This window comes from Aethalodelphis obliquidens, unplaced genomic scaffold (genome assembly GCF_003676395.1).
Source record: "Aethalodelphis obliquidens isolate GAN/ISIS:26980383/991018 unplaced genomic scaffold, ASM367639v1 scaffold65, whole genome shotgun sequence".
Taxonomy (NCBI): domain Eukaryota; kingdom Metazoa; phylum Chordata; class Mammalia; order Artiodactyla; family Delphinidae; genus Aethalodelphis; species Aethalodelphis obliquidens.
The window spans coordinates 1,799,797-1,819,786 of NW_020838009.1; the positions used below are offsets into that span (position 1 = coordinate 1,799,797).

The window sequence follows — 19,990 nt, forward strand, 5'->3', positions numbered from 1 at the left end:
GGAAGCGGGAGCTGTGTGTTCTCATGCGAACGGGAAGGAGCGTTGGGGTGCTGGAGTCGCGAGGTTGAGATATTTTTCGGCCCGAAACGGGAAAGAGTTGCCGCCGCCCCGCCGCCAGTCCGCGCCGCGCCGACCCCCGCCGCTCGTCCGGGCCGGCCGCGCCCCTGCTTCCGCCCCTTCCTCACGGCCCGTCCGCGTGTGGCGCGGTTGCCGGGCACCGGGGCTGCGGCGGTCGGCGGCCGGGCGGCGGCGGTGCTGACAGGTGAGCGCGGCGGCGGGCGGGCTGCTCTGCTCCGCTCCCGCCGCGTCGCGCCCGGCCTCCGCCTCGGACCCGCGCCGCGCCCGCCTGTCATGGGCCGCCATCTTCCCGGAGGACGCGGCCGGGCAGGGCCCAGCGAGTGTAGCCGGGCCGGGGCGCGGGCAGAGGGGTCTGGGTGCGGACCGGGGCGGCGGGCAGGGCTGGGGCCGGCCAGGGCCGGGCCGAGGTCTCGGGGGCCGGGGCAGGGGTAGGGTACGGGCAGCACCGCCGTCCGGCCCGCACTGCGGCGGCCTCGCCCTGCCCTCCGTCCGGGCCCGGGACCGCGGCCGGCCGGGTGGGGAGGGCCCGGGTCACTCGGACCAGGAAGTAGGATCCTGTTGCTCCGGGTATGCTTGGGACGGTCCCGCTCTCCTCAGAGAGGTTTGAGCAGAGGCAGATTCTGGAAGAATTAAGAAAAAATTTTAAAGACGCCTTGTGTTCGAGAAAGGGGCAGGTCAGGAATCTCTTACCACCTGCTTTTCAGTCGTGTCCAATCAGAATGTAAAACTTAAGACTTGTTCAGACTTCACTGTAATTTTGTATTGCAACTTTCCGTGCAGGTCATCTTGTCTTCCCCCTCATTTCTACATAAAACGGTCTTTAATTTAGGCTGAGGTGAAACTTGAGAAGATTATCTGTAGGGTAGCTATCCTGTGCGTTTGAGACCCTCTCTTTGGCTGCTCAGTAACTTGCCCTAAATGTTAAGTGGAAGTTTGAAGTTTTGGATAACTGAAGGAATGGGAAGAGTTCCCTGGACTGTTCAGGGAAATCAGGTAGTGTGAGGGTTTTTAGAAAAAGATAATATCAACTTGAATATTGTAAGCATACAAGTTATTTTCTTGTTTTTAAAGTTTTTCTCATGACATTTAGCTGGTCTCTTATTTTGTATTAAGTATCTAAAATGCTTTTGAAATAGGTTCTGAGTTGTAGTTTTCAAAGACCACAGTGGGGAAGAGTGACGTTCATTTCTTTGGAGGTCAGATAATATGTGCAGTGTGCAATTTCCATACTTCCCCACCTGCCTGGCTCCCTCTAATATACAGTCAGGTTAATTTACAGAAGTTGAAATGGTTGTGGCTTGTCAACTTTTCTCTGTATTTAATATTCTGAAGGGCAGTTTTATAATCAGGCTCTACGAAATCGCTTGATGTAAGTTTGCTTGAGTTGCTAAGGTGGAATACTTTATGAAAGGCATCAGGTTAGCAAGTTTATTATTCAACCATAAGTTTGATTTGTGTACTTCGCTTTGAAACTTATGTTTAGTTAGAAATAAATTTCATCCTGTATTTTGAAAAGTTGATGTGTGTTGCCTTTGTAAGATGAAAAAGTGGGTGTGTGAAGAGAGACATGGCTTCTTATTGATTAGAAATTACCCTCTGGGGCTTCACTTTTTTATCTCTAAAAGGAGGATTATAATAACATCAGCCTCATTGGACTGTTTGTAACATATTGATGTTGGCTGTTTTTGCTCTTTTTTTTAATTACTCAGATTCTTATTCAGAATTTTGAAACTGGTGTTTACCGTATTACTGTTTTCAATATTCTTTTAGTGAATGTCAGTTTTAATTTATTAACAGATTTTTTTTTTTCTTTATCACATGTATCTGGGCAGAGAAAGCAGGTCTGAGGACAGAATGTGTAGTTGGAGAAAGGATTTATACTATATTTGAGTAGGAGCCAGAGAGAAAATGGATGATAATATGAGAACAGAAGTTTCTTGGCATTTATTTTAACGTGTTTTGTTGAAGAGTAGCCAAAATTAAATGGCAACATGTTCAGGGAAGATTTTGATTTTATTTAAGTTTCCTAGGAATTGCACTTTAAAAAAAATTGAGATTTGGAGAAATTATTGATATTAATATGGTTTTCACAGATAAGCACATGTTTAGACAAATACGTATTTAAAATCTGTGGAAACAAATATTTTACTTAATCACTTGTTTTTAATGAAGCAGTCTTCATATATCTATCATAAAACAGTTCCAAAATACTAAGTGCAAGGTGGGAACATCATGTTTTTAATGTTAATAACAATAAACAGTGCTTTAAAGTAGCCCCACTGCTTAACATAGATTTGCAACAATATTACAAGTTTTTGCAATGATAGAGCTGTAGTTGATGTTACCAACCAAGTGGCTGACAAACTCCTTTCACTGTTAATTTCAGTGTCCTGCTGCTGGAATTCATACTTTCTGTAGTGATAACTAGGATTATAACCTAGGTCTTCTAATTTTAGTAACTTGTGTTTTCTTTATGATTGTCCCTTGAGATTGCAAAAAGCTCTGTAGCTATATTACTTTAAATTCCATTTGTTTTCGTCTTAATATTTAAGGCACAAGTTTCAAATAGGCTTTCATAACACATGCTGTACTCTTGCAGGGTTCTCTCATATTTAAGGATTTTTTTTTCCCGATTGGTAAATGCAAGAAAATCATGTATATTCTTGTAATTCCTCCTATAAGACCATTGACTCAACCTTTTAATAATGGAGAGAAGAAAACAAGCACTGAAGTTGTGTTTATGGAAAGTACATTGTTAAAAGAAACAGACACTGCTACAGGGCTTGGTCGCTTATGCTCCTTTGTAAAACTTTATTCCTGTAAAGAGTTCTCCTTTTTCTGTAAGAGCTAATTTTAGAGTACCTAGTAAAGGAGGCACACTGCCTTCTGAGAGGGTTAAACTCACCAGACCTGATTTTAATTTAGTTCAGTTTGAACTTTTTGCTCCTAATTGTTGCACTTGTTGGTATCTTTGGAGCTACTCTACTTCTGGAGTTATCTTGATTAGAAAATGAATTTCTTTATTAGAATGTGGAATTGTAAGGTAGATAACCATTAGGTTCTCTTACTGAAAGGAGGAGGATATTTCCAACATGGAAATTTTTTTCCCTAATGTTCTAGCGCTTTATTTTTCCCACATGTAAATGTCTTCCTTATGATCAGGCAAAATGATTAAGTCAGCTTATGTTTCCTTCCTTCTCACCTCCCCCACCCCAAAGCTTTTGTTCCTTCAGTGCTTTATAAACTTTTTCATCATTTTTTTGGAGAAGCAGTCATGGTTCCTGTGTAATCATGAAGGGTTGCAGGTGAGTGATGCCACCCCTTTTGTGCCTTCTGTCATGGTCTGGTTTCCTCTTTAGTGTCAGACCTACTTCCCTACTATAGTGAGACCTGGGCCACAGAGTGCATTCTGTAACATGGTGGACATTTCCTATTTAACTTAAATTTGATAATCCTTGAGGTGAGACTTAGTCTTCACTGAAAATGTTCTTTTTGAAATCTGATATGCAAAAGTTTTGGCTTAAAAATTGATAAATTAGGGTGATATTTATTTGTGTGATAAAAATAAAATGCTCTTTTATTTACACACACCATTTTTGTCACACTGTAGTGAGAGGTTGCTTTAAAGGCATATCCTGATTGTTAGGCCCTTTGTAAAAACTCCTCAGTGACTGTCCCCTGCCTAACTAAGAAGTGCCCAGGGGCCTTGCCACTTCTGCCTTCTCCTTGCCGGCTGGGCCACCTTTGGTTGGCCTGCTCTGGCCACAGTCCTCTTCCCAAAACCATGGCCTTGTCTTAGCTCTCTCTTTCCTTTGCCTGGAATTGAAGGTCTTCTCTTCTTTTTTTTTGACTTAGCTCCTTAACCCATCCTTAAAAAGGTATTTCAGGAATGCTTGCCGTAATTTTTAATGTCATGCTGAGTGCTTCTCTGTTTCCATAGCACCCCAACGCATTGCACTAATTAATTAATGTAAGCTTCTTGTGGGCAAGATCCTTTTATGTCCCTAATGTCTTTGCCCAGCCCGGGGCCAAGTGTTGCACTACAGATGTTGAGGAAACTTTGTTTCACTAGAGGGATAAGGTACCTCCCACCTCAGTTTTAGAGGAATTATTTGCATGCTTTCATAAACAAACATGCAAATTTTTACTTGAAAAGAATGCAATAGAAAATGCATAAAAATTCTACTTACAAAATGTTAACTGACTTGATAGCTACATCTAGCACGTACACTATTTTAGGTGGAGTGATTTAACTACGTGACCTCTAGATGATATTCTTTCTCAGTCTTTAAAAATGTGCCCCTTTTGATAACAATATTTCTTACCTTCTTTATTTTGCTTTGAAATGAAAACAAATTATATTAGCCAAAAACAAAGCAATTACAATAGTGAAAATGTATTTTTAAACTTCAGTGGATTTTTCAATTTTTTATTCCCTTTTGAGAATCATTGCTCCATGACCTCGTGCAGAGCAGGGCCACTGAGAGGAAAGAGGAGAGTTCATTCATTCCTTTTTTGAGCGGGTATTTTTGATCAACCACACATTAGCAGTACAAAGGTGAATGATACCAGAACTTTTCTCTAAGGCTTGTGGTCTAGAAGGAATTAAGACAGTGAATTGTTTTATTTAAAGTAAAGTAGACCAGCATTTTTGGACTCTTGAACCCTCTGTACGTGAAACTTCTTTAGGACTCTCCACTCCATGCTTCCTTGAGCCGTCCCGTTAGGACAGTCGAGTTTATTGTAGTGTGGAGTGTGGTGGACATCCCTCATCTCCCTTCCCTGCTTTATTTTTGTTTGTAGCACTTACTACTACGTTATAACATGCCATGTAATTTCTGTATTTTACGTACCTTGTGTCTTCTTGTACTTGAATGTAAACCCTATGAAGTTGAGGGTTTCTGTCTCTTCCGTTCATTGCTATGAACCCAGACCTTAGAAAACAGTATGCACTAAATAATTGATGAGTAAATCCCAGGGTTGTAATGGTGAACAAAAGAGAAAATTGCCCTCCTCTCTGGAACTTTCTGTCCACTGAGTCAGGGAGACAAACAGATAATGTTGTGCTGGGAGGTTGTCATGTAGACCTTGAGGGATTGGGCAAGGGGAGGGAGCCTTTTAGGCAGAGGATAATGGTGCAAAAACTCTGAGCTAGGAACTGATTCAGAGAGGCTTGGCGACAGGGATGGGGTGGGCAAGGCAGCAGCGGGGTCCTGCAGGGTCTGGAGCTCCTGGCATGGGTGAGAATTGTGCTTTCTATCCTAAGAACAGTGAGAAGCAGTCAGAGGGTTTGAAACAGGAGTATTCCAAGACCAGAATTGCCTTTTTATGCAATCCTTCTGCTTTACAGAGACTTGTGTCGAAGGGGAGGAATGGATGCATACAGACTGGTTTTACTTGGCCCCAGGGTGGCAAGCTCTCTTGCTTACACTTGTGTTTGTCACAGTGGAACAGTCCAAGCCCTGGTCTAAATGAAGAATAGGTTGCTTAGAACCCCTTTCATTTGTATTACACATAATCATGTGTGTTTAAAAAATACTTTAAAAATAGGCCTCAAACCTGGTAGCATTTGTCACTTGTTTAAAGTATACTTGTTTAAAGTATAAAGTATATTTGTTATTTCAGCTTTTATTAAGGCAGACTAATTAACAGATTCCTTTTTTAGAAACATCTCTGAAAAATGAGAACATTTTGTTTTCAGATTTCAAAAAGCTTTGTTTTATTGTCAAAGCTTGAAAATATAAGGATTAAAAACATAGTGACCAGTTGGATATAGATTTACAAGTTGCCTCGATTATTATCTCTTTCTGAATATATTAAACATTCCCTTTTCAAATATTTTTTTCTGGAAATAAACAAGTCCTTTAAAACCTCTTCTTTAAATACTTAATACTTTCTGAACATTTTTATTTCTGTTTGTTGATTACATATGTCTCTGTATTTCATTGTTGAGATTCTACCATCTGTATAATTTCTGCCTTGCCATGTACAGGTGACCCTTGAACAACGGAGGGGTTGGGGAGCCAGTCCTCTGCACAGTTGAAAATAAGAATAGAACTTTCCAGTTGGCTCTCTGTATCTGTGGTCCCACACCCGTGGACTCAACCAACCTTGGGTCGTGTAGTACTGTAGTACATATTTATTGAAAAAAATCTGTGTTTAAGTGGACCCACACAGTTCTGTGTTGTTGAGTCAACTGTGTGTGTGTGTGTGTGTGTGTGTGTGTGTGTGTGTGAGTGAGTGTGAGTCATAAGCACACTGCATATAGTATGTACTGTAATCCGTTGCTGCCTGGCTTCTCACAACTCCCATGGTCAGGGAATAACAGCAGCCTTTAAAAGCAGACTTGAAGTCCCCATGGAGAGAGTTGCCTTTTAAAAATCTGGGTATTTAGAAGGCAAAAGCATTTGATCTTTGCTTGTACTTTTATGGTATGCTGGTTGTCATTTAGTGCAGAAGCTCAGTGTGGAAACCTTTTGGGATAAACCTTTCTCTGGCATTATTGTAAGGTCCATGTTCCTTTTGGATTCATATCTGTATCTCCAGTGATGTTTGGTGTCAGACTAGAATGCTATTTCTAGTTTCCCTTCGTACAGACCATTTCCCTTGGAGTACAGACCATTGTACAAGTGAGTAACTATGAGTCAGCAGTGTTTGCTTCTTCACACCTTAAATATCTAGGCAGGGGAAGGGCAGCTGGTGAGGACAGAAGGATGCAGTGATTAAAGCAGCTCATACGTAGTACTTGCTGTCTGTGCGTGTGGCCCTTAGTTTTTCACAGCTCTTCCTATTTCTTTGTATACATTGACAAATTTTCCTTTATTGTGCTGAAATCATTATCTTTCAGGGCTCAGTGCAGGAGAGCTAATCCTAAACATGAAAGGACCGGAAGTAGAAAATAGGATCACCAAATAAAATTGCAGAAGCATTCAGGCACACAGATAGAATTTGAAAGTCTCTGTGACCTGGCGAAACTTTCAGTTTAGAGTGAAATGTTTTCCTACAAAAGAGTGGCTTGGGATCCTAAAATGACCATAAATTTTAGTATTTTCAGTCATGGACACTCTTAGCATACTGTTCTTTGAAGTTTAGAATGTTGAGAGTGTGTTTGATTGTCATTGTGGAGGTTTTTAATCTGTTAATGTAGTTTTAAGTTTTTCGTGAAATCGCAAGATTACAGCTCAAGATAAAAAACCGTAGATCAGGTGTTTTCCCAAATTCACTGTATGGCCACAAGTCATATTACAGCGGTCCTCTCTTGTCTGTGGGGGATACATTCCCACAGTGGATGCCTGAAGCTGCGGATAGTGCCATAACTCCTATATAATTTTTTCCTATACATACATACCTAGGATAAAGTTTATACATTAGGCACAGTAAGACATTAACAATAATAATAAGATGTGACAATTATAACCATATACCATAATAGGAGTTATGTGAATGTGGTCTCAAAGTACCTTATTGTACAAATTTAATGCCTTTTCCATCTTAACTAATCGTTTATCAAACACCGTGGCTATAACTTTTGCACTTTGAGGTGCGACAGAAAAACTAGCACGAATTTCTTTTTCCTTCACAATTTTCAGTGTTCGTACTATAGATCTTAACCTTAGCACACAATTTTTATCCTTATTAAGTCAGGAATTTTTGCCTTTTCACTTAAAGGAAGCACTTTACAGCTTCTCTTTGGCATATCTAAATTGCCAGCATCACTACTCTTGTACTTTGGGGCAATTATTAAATAAAATAAGGGTCCCTTGAACTCCAGCACTGCCAGACTGTGATAGCTGATCTGATAGCCAGCTGGCTGCTGAGTGACTAATGGGCGGGATACGAGCTGCACAAAGGGTTGAGTCACGTCCCGGGTGGGACAGTGCAAGATTGGGCTGTGCTACTCAGATGGCGCGCAATTGAAAACCTATGAATTGTTTATTTCTGGGATTTTCCACTTGATATTTTTGGACCATGGTTGACCCTGGGTAACCAAAAGCATGGAAAGCAAACCACGGATAGGGAGGGACTGCTATGTTAGGTAATATTCTGAGTGGGGCAAATGAAAGCTAGATCATTAACTTCCAATTTACAGTTTGGTGCGTGGGGGTGAGGTTAGGTAGGTTTATTGATAATTGGTGAAGAATAAGTGTACTAAGTGTTTAATAATTAACAATACACGTAATCAGCCTTAATCCAGTTACACGGAGTAGTTTGGTTTTTTTTGTTTTTGTTTTTGCCGTACGCGGGCCTCTCACTGCTGCGGCCTCTCCCGCTGCGGAGCACAGGCTCTGGACGCGCAGGCCTGCGGCCATGGCTCACGGGCCCAGCCGCTCTGCGGCATGTGGGATCCTCCCGGACCGGGACACGAACCCGCGTCCCCGGCATTGGCAGGCGGACCCTCAACCACTGCGCCACCAGGGAAGCCCGAGTAGTTTGTTTTTATCAGTGCCGTTGTTACCTGCCTGGAATTATAAGACTGAGAGGGAAACCTTTTATCCTTTTTGACTATTCATGTAATGTTTGGTGTGAATGAAATAACACTTTGAAGTAAGTTATTTTCTGAGACTTTGAGTTTTGGTCTACATTATTTTATTAACTGAGATTTGATAATAGTTTCTGAAAATAACTGCCAGAAAAATTGTGTAGTATTACAGTTGTAGTGTGAGGGTTTTAGAGCTCAAAAGATTCAGAGACTGAAACCCACAGAAGTAAAATTAATTAGAAATACAGCTAGTTGGCTGGTGGCAGAGTGAGGACTATAACTTCGGTCCACTATTAATAGAACTCAGTAGGATACTTTTCAAGTTATACCCTTAACAGTGGAATTTCAAAAGAAAAATTGAAATTGGTGAAAGTGTTAGTTTTATGTATCCTATAGAATTTTAAGTCAGCATTTTATTGTTATGTTTTTAAAGCAGATTTGTAAAGCAGCCATTAAACTGTGCTTTTTAAAACATTGAATTAATGTTTTTATTCCAGGAAAATTAAGGGTTTTGTTTGCCATTTTAGATAATTTAACCTATTAGCTTTAATCCATTTAAAATCCTTCCTCTTAGGAAGGCGCTAACAGGTCTTTTGTCTGTATCATATATTCAGACTCGTCTTTGAGAAATAGTCTAAGGAAAATTCATTTAAATTCAGTGGTTTCCTTCCTAAAGCATTTAGACCTTAACATCCGCACCCCGGTGCAGGGCTCTGCCTTCAGGCTTTGGAAGCAGCAGCCCCTGTGTTCACACCCACCACCTTTCTGTGAAGAGGAGGGCGGGCTCCAGAGCTCTGAGCACCTCTCCAGGCCTTCAGTTCGGCCTTGTCTGTTTCTATTCCTTCCTGCCGTGTGCCCAGTGATTTCACACCTCCACAGCCTGCAGCTTTCCTAAACGGAGACCTGAGCGCAGGTCATCCTCCGCAGTGTATTGGACTTGTAATTCAGGTGACCCAAAGCCCTTGCTGCTTTTTTCCCCATTTGTTCTTTGGAACATCTGTTTTACTGTTTAGGAACATCTGTTTTACTGTTTAGGAAACTGAGGCCTGGAGACAGGTACCTTATATCACACAAGAGAGAAGAGCAGAAAATGGAATTTGCCTAACTTCTTGTTTCCAAGTCCACTGCGAATAGTGCCCAATTCTCAGAAAGCATAGGTGTCTTGCATAAAGGTGTCTTAGGTCCAGTAACCTGATAGATTTGAGAGCAATAAACACAGCATAGCTAATCATCAGAAATGCTGGCTTTAATTAGAAAGTTTTAATAGTTGTTTTATAGTGATGATTGTTGAGGTCAGGGGTAGCCCACAACAGAAGTCTGAGAGAAGGTCATTTACCTTGCTGAGCAGTAATTCAAAATTATTGGAGCTGATTCTGATCCTCATAGTTGGCTTGGAACTTTTATGGTGATGTTATTAGTTTCATCGTCTGTTGAACTGTAATCCTAAGTGGGCTAGGACTTGTGATCCAGTTACTTACAAAATGGAGATGGTATTATGTTGGAATATCAAATTGAAAGATTATCCAAAGTAGTACATGCTTTTGAATTATAACTGTGGAACATAAATTCTTTTTTCAAACATGGTATCACTTTTGTAAGGAATGCTTCATGTTAGGGGGTATTTGATGTATTTTAATATTAACTGATTTGCACAGTCATTTTGGAAAACATGAAAGCGTGTTCAATTGTCACACCTAATCTTTGAGGATCGTGATTAGGTTCTGTGCTTGGACTCAGTGGCTGTTACTTTCTGAGTACAATGTGGTACGGGTGTCCCTGCTGTCCTATTCGGAAGTGGAGCACTCCTCTGGAACCTTCCATAAGCCAAAATGGTATAAAGCAAAGAAGCAGTTACCTTAGGACACATCTTGTTAAGGGAGGCACAGAATAGATGGAGGTAAAGCCCAGATGCTCACAGACGCAGCTCACAGCCAGCTGGCTGGGTGCTGAGATGCTGAGTGTGGCGGGGGAAGAAGCTCAGCGAGGCTGCTCTCACTGCTCTAGTGAGCGATGCCTCTGTAACTGCTGCAAAACGAACGCAGAAAGCTGCCAAGCCGCCATTTTTGATTTTCGCAAAAGCAAAAGTTCTCTTCAAGTCTCTTGGTTAGCAAAAACGGGTACTAACATAGGCCTTTCGTACAAGCAAACTTTGGCAAAGTGGGAGATCTCTGTGTTTCATAGCTCCCTGGAGCCGGTGCCTGGTTGTTTGCTGGCACTTGTTTGAGCACATGCTCTGTGCTGACAGGCCCTAAAAATGCTCACCACCTGCTGGGTGGGGGTCCCTGCTCTTACTGTCCTCATCCCATGCCCAGCCTGATGTCATAGGTGGACTTGGGGTGAGGAGGGAATCCTTGAGCTCCTGGGTTTGTGTTTAACATTTCTAGTGTATGTCCATTTTTCCAGTGAAAGGAGTCATAACTTTCAGCATACTTTCAGAAGGATCTTTGACCTCTACTTTCTTTTTTTTAAAATTTATTTATTTTTGGCTGTGTTGGGTCTTCATTGCTGCGTGCAGGCTTTCTTTAGTTGCAGCGAACGGGGGCTACTCTTCTTGGAGGTGCACAGGCTTCTCAAAGAGGTGGCTTCTTTTGTTGCAGAGCACAGGCTCTAGGCACGTGGGCTTCAGTAGTTGTGGCGTGCGGGCTCAGTAGTTGTGGCTCACAGGCTCTAGAGCGCAGGTTTAGTAGTTGTGGCACATGGGCTTAGTTGTTCCGCGGCATGTGGGATCTTCCTGGACCAGGGATCGAACCTGTGTCCCCTGCATTGACAGGCGGATTCTTAACTACTGAGCCACCAGGGAAGTCCTGACCTCTACTTTCAGTACAAATAATAGGTTTTGTGTGTTTGCTGCTTAGGAGTTTCTTCTGTGAGTTGTCATTTTGATAATTAAATGTAATTTTTTATTGCCAACATCACTTTGTATTTAACTCTTCTGTATGTTCAGATCCCAAGTGCACACTTACATGTATGTACACACATGTACACACATATACAAAACCTAGAGAGTATCTAAAATAAAATGAAAGTGAACTCAAAGTAATTTTACTGTGATCTAAGAATGTTGCCTTTTCCCACATTAACACATCATTTGGAATATTCAGCAACAGAAGCTTTCACTTGGAGTCATCTCATTTTCTGAGCTTTATATTTTAAATACTAGGAATTTCCTCCCACATGTTTAGTGCATGAAAGATGAGATGATTAAACACATTTCCTGAGATTATGCTCTGTTGGGTACTGTATCAGGATACAGCGGTCAAGAAAGTAGATACTTTCCCACCCTCCCAGTACTGGAGAGATGGCTGCCTTGCTGCGTGTAAAGGGTTTGCAACTCAGGCTTTGTGGAGAGCATGGGGAGTGACATTTCCAGCTGGGCTGGCTGGTTGGTGTCCCAGTGTCCTGAGTGCCTGCATGGTGGATGTATGCTGAGGGTGGGATGCAGGTCTCCTGTTTCAGGAGTGTCATTCTGCGGAAGGATTGGTGGGACGGGGAAGACCTAGGAGGTTGAGGTAGTCATTCTGTGCAAAGATTATGGTTACTGGAACAGTTTAGTGACAGTAGAGGTGAGGAGGTATAAGCTTATGTGAGAGAAGGGGTTAGAAATTTATTTGCAGGTTTCTGGTTAGAGCAGCAGGGTAGATGATGTACTGTCTTTCCTTGAGATTGAGGAATTGTCAGTTTTTGTTTGTTTGTTTTATATGAGAATGGATTTTTTTAAATGGTTGATTTTGAGGAATCCATAGGTCAAAAAATGTTTGCCAGATATTTGCTTAGATGCACTGAAATTTAACACATGGTGTTAACTGAAATCAGGAAAAGCTGAGAGCAGAAGGCCCAGTGAGGTAGAAGCTCCAGGTGATGACCTCCTGGTAAAACCAGCTACATGTGGGCAGCAAAGTGCTGGGGCTGGTGGGCTGCTCTTTGTTTTCTCTCTGTTCCTCTTCCTACCAGTTGAGTTGTTTGCTTACACAAGCCAATTAAGTTTGTCCCCGAGTTTGTTCAGGGCAGTTGTACTCATTAGTAGATCATTTAACTAATATAAACTGATAAAAATAGTACAAAACAGTTATCATAGGAAAACTAATTTGAAAACTTTGGAGTGTCTCAATAAAAACAAATCACCAAAACTGCTATTAAATTAGGTAGATGGATATGACAACTATAAAAAATTGGGGAATAATTATTCTAGAAGCATTGCACCATTCAGATTATTTTTTAAGTATCTAAGTTGTACTTTAAGGAAACAAGTGAAAGTCTTAGGTGATTCATTAGGATGTGGTTTAGGTGAGAAAGAAATAAAAGAATGTCCAATAGACTAACTCAGTCTAAGAAAAAGGCCCAAGTGATGAGTATATACAAGTTCAGGTGGCTCAGGATTCATGTATCAGGTTTCAGAATCACCTCCCTTACTATACAGTTACTTCCTGTCACATAGGTTGAGAGAGCATCCAGGGAGGGTCAGAGAGGAGGAGCAGAAAAGCAGGCACATGAGGAAGAGAGCACTTGCAGAGGCCGCCTTCTGGTCCATCTAGTGTCAGGCAGGCGAGTGGCCGTCTTGGAAGGAACAGTGTCCTTGGAGAGGCTGCATCTGGTCCAGGACCCCCCCAGTCACTTGGTTTTGTTCTGCTTCTCTTGTCTCCACTCTCCCTCCCTTGTGCTCTGCCTTTGGAGACAGCACGGGCTGGGCATGTTTAGACAGGGACAGGAGGAAGAGGTTGAAGATATAGGAAAAGAGAAGGGAATGGGATCCAGACCACAGATAAATGACCAGCGCTCTTACAATTAACAGGTAGTTTTTTCTCTAAACCTTCTCTGATATAGAAACTGCAGAGAAAAACTCATTCATTTTCATGAAGTTTTTAAAAGTTGTCTTAGGTGCAGGTTGTATGTATTTGGGTTCCTTGCCTCGACTTTTGAGGTCTAGTTTTCAAGAGCTATATAAGATTATAGTTGTTATGGAATATTTCCCTTTCACCAAAGTGCTAAGAAATATAGGTCTATTAGAAATACTAAATTCAGGAAAGGAAAGATGCACATTAACGTAGATCTTGAAATAAGTCATATTTTATCGCTACTTATAAAGCTGTTAAGTGGCTTTTAATTTTTAAGGAAGATGATTTGCATGTCAGGTAACAAGATTTTAGGGAAGACCCATAGGGCTGTACATGGGGCTTGAGGAAGTTAGGTTGCGCTATTTATTACGGCCATCTGTTGCATCAAATACAGCTATTTACTGCTTTGGAGCTCTGCAGACCCTGTGGGAATTTCATTGTCCTTCCTTTGGAGAAACATTACATATTCAAGATGTTCTTGCTTTGTTTTGGTTTATTGCTTAGTTGATTAATGTAGATCAGAAGTACCTTTTCCCCACAGCAAAGCTTTTCTTTTTTTTTTTTGCGGTACGCGGGCCTCTCACTGTTGTGGCGTCTCCCGTTGCGGAGCACAGCTCCGGACGCGCAGGCTCAGCGGCCATGGCTCACGGGCCCAGCCGCTCTGCGGCATGTGGGATCTTCCCGGACCAGAGCACGAACCCGTGTCCCCTGCATCGGCAGGCGAACTCTCAACCACTGCGCCACCAGGGAAGCCCCAAAGCTTTTCTTTTAATTTAACATACTTGAAAATTACATGTTGATAGTACTTTAAGAAATTGGTCTGTTACAGGATGAAGAAGTGAAAATATTCTGTCAGTATCAGGTGTACAGTTTTTTTAAATCACTGAATTTGTATATGGTTCCAGAACTTCGAACAATCGTGCCACCTCTAGTTCTGGTTTTGTGGCGCCCTCCTAGGAATAATAAACATGTCCCAGTTTGAGCAGCACAGGGTTAAAGCACCTCTAAGATGTTTCCAGCTCTGACGTTCTGTCATTCTTTAAAATGTTGAGTTCTAAGTTTGCTCACCACCCCCCACCCGTCTTCCTCTTCAGGTTAAAGAGTATTGTGCTCTTTCAACTGAAAAACTGTAGTTATGTGATTATAAATTGGAAAGCACAATAGAACGTGATAGGCAGTCCTTGAAAAAATGCAAGATTCATTAAAAGGGTGAGGTGAATAGAGACTTTTTCCCATAAAAAGAGTTGAAGAAATGTACTGTCTAGAGTTTATTTTTGAAGAGGGCTTCTGGGTCTCTTGAAAGACACTTTTGTGGTATTGGTTCAGACTTTAGGTACAAGTGTATACTATTGGTATATTTGGCTGTCAGCATTTTTTGTTTTCAAATGTAAATGAGAGAAAGTGATTTTTGTGGAGAGTTTCAATAATCTCAAGAAAGTGATCACATGTTCAAAATGAAAGTAACAAAGCTGTATAGTTCAGGGAAAAAAAACCTATATATGCTCAGTCCCCTAAGGTAAAAATAAATTATGAAAGATACTGAATGAAGCAGTTCTGCTCTTTGTCCAAAGGGTGATATTATGCATGAAAGGTCAGCAGTGATTGTTTTTTCCTGCTCTGGACTATAGACACGTTCAGCTTTCTATCAGCAAGGTTAGTGTGTGTCTGAGAACAGAGACACGTGAATAAGAGGCGCAGGCGCTCATGCTGGAAGGGCCTTTGCAGCAGGTGAGCAGACTGATGTGAGAAGGACTTGGGGGTGGAAGTGAGGGGGCCTGAGTGAGGCAGGAGAGGTATAGGGGGGCTCTCAGCCTGGCAGACTGCTGGCCAGACCCTGTGCACCTGGCACGTGGGGGGGCCCTCACTTTCAACCTGGGAAGTAGTTCTTACTGAAAAAATGCTGATAAACAGATGAATGGAGGTCAGAATACATTCTAAACAGGCTGGACTCAGGACCATTAGCTTTCGAACTATGAAATTGAATATCTTTGTTAAAATAAAAGTATTTCTTGGCATACGTACTCCTTCCACATTAGGCTGAGTGGTGTGGACGTGCTGCCTTGTGTCCTGTGCAGGCTGCCAGTTTGGCCCTGGCACTTCCTGGTCGTGTCCAGAAAGATGTGTCAATTAGCAAAGCTTGCACTGGTGAAAAAATATGTGGCTGTTTCAGGAGATGCTCTTCTGTTGGAAAAGGAGCAACTCATGATAAGAGCAAGAGGTTATACTTTGAGGGCAGAAAGGCTATATCTCTAAGGATGTGATTCTCTGCTTCACCTTTGCACTCACATTTACCAAAATTTTACAAAACAGCCATTACGACCACTTGCAAAGTAAGAGAAGGATTTTAAAATCTTTTTCATATTGCTTTACTTGTTTCAAATAATAGTTTATTTAGGGTTCCTTATAACCTAGTAAAATAATCTTCTCAAATATTTGTCTTCTCCAGGGCAAGATAATATGTCATAAACCAATTATAAGTCTTAAAGCTGCAAGGGACCTTTTTCACTTTTTTGTGTGGAATTATCTAGTAAAGATCTAAATTGGAAGCAATTAGTAGAAAAAAATTATAATGTAATTTTTATGGTATATGTGTCATGTAGATACTTTCCCATTCCTGTTTGGCTAAGAAATAAGTTTTTGCATGTTGTGTTTGATTTTATGCCCTCCCTAGGAGCAGAACCAGATCAAACTATGAAAAAGAGTTACCTTTTCCTCCTACTGTCTTTTTCAGTAGAAGCACAGGTATGCATGTATAAAAGGAAATTTTAAAAATTAATATCAGTTTATTGGCAGCATCTGCTTAGGAATACGTATTTCCATACTGGGTGCCAGTTTGAAAGCGTAATTAAACAACTACTCCACTGAGATTGGATTGCTCTTTTCATTCATCATCACTGTAGGAAGACTCAGTGGAAAGAATGGACTGTCATAGAGATATTGAATCTTAAAAAGCAAAAGAGCTAGAGTAACAGCTTTCCTGGCGACAGCCGTCTATTGCTCTGTAAATGTTCCCACTATTCAGGCCTACAGATTCAGTTGAGGATATAATCTGTGTAAGGTGCTGTGGAAGGTGCATAAGCTGATATGCCCCAATATGAATTATTCTGCTGTGAGACAGGAATATGCACTTCAGATACTGTAGGGTGATGCAGACAGCTGTGAGGTAAACAGTACAGCCCAGCCGGCAGTAGGAGACAAGTATTTGATAACTGTCATTCCCATTGTGGTGTTTGATTTTCTTACACCTCTTTATCTAGAGTGGGGCATATTGAGTTCATAAAATATTTAAGGTACAATTCTTAACACACATCCTTACAGTCCCAAAATGCTAGAATTGTGCTTTGATGATTTGATTTAGCTTCTTTGACCATTTTTGTCTTTTTCTAATGAGATTATTTAGTTTCACATGTCTGGGAGGTAAACTGTCTTTCTAAAAAGTATGGTTAGACATTGAAAGTAACAGATTTTAACTTTTCTAATTGATTGTCAAAGGGGTCACACACTACTTAATTAAGACAACCTCTGAAGTTACTAATAATCTATTTTTCATATATAGATAAAATTGTGTTTACTTTTCTAGTTGAATATTTACTGTTTTTTTGTAAAATGATTCCAGTTGTTAGGCTGGAGTTCTTAGAACATATGTCTGTGTGATAGCATCGTGGATCGTCCATCTCCTCTGCTTGTGCTGTGTTCCTTAACTCATTGCTCTTGATCACACACAGTTATTAGGCGTTAGAAGAGACCTTAGCATATGTGGCTGCAGATGCAGAAAGAGTATTTAGGCAACGGGATAGTAAAACCATATGTATTTGAGTGTTACTGACAAAACGAAGCTCTTTGGGGTAAATTGTAATATATCACTGGTGGGATATATTTTCCTGTTGTGTCCTATACATACTAAGAAGAAGCACATGGATACCTTTGAGAAACTAAGGATGGTAAGGGAGAGGTACATGTATGGTCACTGCTGTAAAGAGCAGAGAGGCTGTGGTGCGTGAGGAAGGGAATGAGAAGGGGAATCTAAGGTTGCCTTCGGGAAGGAGGGAGGAGCGTTCCAGGCCAGGAGAACAGAATGCAAAGAAAGGTCTGGAAGTATTCAAGGGTTCAGTGAATACAGAGCGTGGGGGGAAGTCTGTCCAGACTTCCTGACTTCAGAATGTTTTTAGATTCAGAAAAGAGGCTTTGTATTTGGCACCCATATAGTGGAGAGTTGTCTTATGTGAAATGTGTACCTTTTAAGGTCAACTCATAAAGCAAAAATTGTCTCTACCCTTGAAAATTCCCCAGGAAGGTGCAGTGTATCATCTCTCCACACTCTACTTTTTATTCTGACATTGAATCAGATCACTTTTTGTGGTAAAGAAAGATGAAGTATTTGGCTTATATTTAGGCACCATGTTTTTTCTTTTTTTTAAACCGCTTATTTTAAGTGCCAAAATCATAATCTGCACATTGGTAGAAAATGAATATTACCATAAAAGGGAAGAAGGAACGAAGAGCAGCTAAGGAAACTATAGGTACGTCTGAGGCCCCGTCACAGTGGGGCGTGTGCCCGTTAGTGTGGACTGACAGGGTGAGCTACCTGCACAGGTGCCTGTGACCCAGCTCACTGGACCTACTAGCCTTGTGGCCTTGACTGCGTGTCCTCTGAACTCAGTTTCCCAGTCTGCTAGGTGGCCGTGAGACCTAACAGAATTAAGGTTAATTTAGTACTATGTAAAGTACTTAGAATAATCGTTGCACAACAGAGATCCAGATGCTGATTCTAATCTAGAGACAAATCATCCATGTTTCCATGTTACCTTTTTGTACTAAGAAAAAGAATTTCATGCTGTTTTAGGAGAATGATATCTTTTTTTTTTTTTTTTGGCTGTGTTGGGTCTTTGTTGCTCTGCATGGGCTTTCTTTAGTTGAGGCAAGCCGGGACTACTCTTCGTTGTGACACACGGGCTTCTGATTACAGTGGCTTGTCTTGTTGCTGAGCGCAGGCTCTAGGCGCACGGGCTTCAGCAGTTGCAGCACGCGGGCTCAGTAGTTGTGGCTCGTGGGCTCTAGAGCGCAGGGTCAGTAATTGTGGTGCACGGGCTTAGTTGCTCCGGGACATGTGGAATCTTCCCAGACAAGGGATCGAACCCGTGTCCCCTGCATTGGCAGGCGGATTCTTAACCAGTGCGCCACCAGGGAAGTCCCGAGAATGATATCTTTATTTTGACTGTTTTAGAAATTATCAAATTCTCTGTCCTTATTATTTGAAAACCTATTGAAGTGCGCCAGGCATGTGTTTGAAAATAAGGCTCTTAACCTCTAATTGTTTACTATTTGGGTTGTTTCCACTTTTTGGCTATTATAAATAATGTTGCTATGAATAATTTATGTACAAGTTGTGGTGGGGAAATATGTTTTCAGTTCTCTTGGGTGTATACCTAGGGGTGCAATTGCTGAGTCATAATGGTAACTCTTTGTTTAACATTTTGAAGCTGCTTACCAAAGCGGCTGTACCCTTTTAAATTCCCACCAGCAATGTATGAAGATTCTCATTTCTGCACATCCTTGTCAGCGCTTTTTTTTGTGTCATTTTGATTGTAGCCACCCCAGTGAGTGTAGAGTGGTATCTCATGTTTCAATTTGCATTTCCCTAATGATTAATGATGTTAAGCATCTTTTCACCTGCTTATTGGCCATTTGTATATCTTCTTTGGGGAAATGTCAATTCAGACTCTGCCCATTTTTAACTTATTTGTGTCTCAGTTTTGGGAATTCTTTATTCTAGATATGTGTCCCTTATGAGATATATAACTTGCAAATATTTTCTCCCGTTCTCCATATTATCTTTTCACTTTCTTGATGGTGTGCTTTGAAGCACAGAAGTTTTAAATTTTGATGAAGACCAGTTTATTTTTTCTTTTGTTGTTTCTGCTTTTGGTGTCCCAGCTAAGAAGCCATTGCCTAGCCCATGCTCATGAAGCTTCACTCTATTTTCTTCTGAGTTTTATAGTTTTAACTCTTATAGGCAGGTGTTTGCTTCATTTTGAGTTAATTTTTATAGAGAGAGTAAGTTTAGAGGTCCAGCTCCATCCTTTTGCATGTGGACAGTCAGTTGTCCCAGAGTCATTTGTTGAAAGGAGTATTTTTTCCCCATTGAATGGTCATGGCACTCTTTCGAAACTCAGTTGCCCATAAATATAAGGGTTTATTTCTGGATTCTTAATTCTGTTCCATTGATCTGTATGTCTGTCTTTTGGCCAGCACCATACTGTTTTGATTTTTATAGCTTTGTAGTAACTTTTGAAATCAGGAAGTATCAGTCTTCCAACTTTGTTCTTTTTTTTTTTTTTTTTTTAAATTTATGTGGTTGCACCGGGTCTTAGTTGCAGCAGGTCAGGCTCCTCAGTTGCAGCTTGTGGGCTTCTTAGCTGCAGCTCGCTGGCTCCTTAGTTGCAGCATGGGAACTCTCAGGATTGGTATCGGTACACATGTGGGATCTAGTTCCCTGACCAGGGATCGAACCCAGACCCCTACATCGGGAGCACGGAGTCTCAACCGCTGTGCCACCAGGGAAGTCCCTCCAACTATGTTCTTTCCAAGATTGTTTTGGCTA

General features: G+C 41.3%; 1 protein-coding gene across 6 annotated transcripts in view; it reads left to right on the forward strand.

Annotated features, from left to right (window-relative positions):
- The window catches only part of LARP4B (La ribonucleoprotein 4B), an 87,837-nt gene continuing 67,847 nt past the window's right edge, over positions 1 to 19,990 (forward strand). For 4 of the 6 annotated variants that reach the window (XR_003429239.1, XR_003429238.1, XR_003429240.1 and 1 more), the window contains exon 1: positions 632 to 752. Coding sequence is in view for 1 of the 6 variants with exons in the window: in XM_027089253.1 (XP_026945054.1) it covers positions 648 to 752 (105 nt within the window). In the remaining 5 variants the exon portion in view is untranslated. Of the gene's footprint in view, positions 263 to 631; positions 753 to 19,990 lie in introns of those variants that run through there. The other 2 variants (XM_027089255.1, XM_027089254.1) reach the window with 2 other exon arrangements.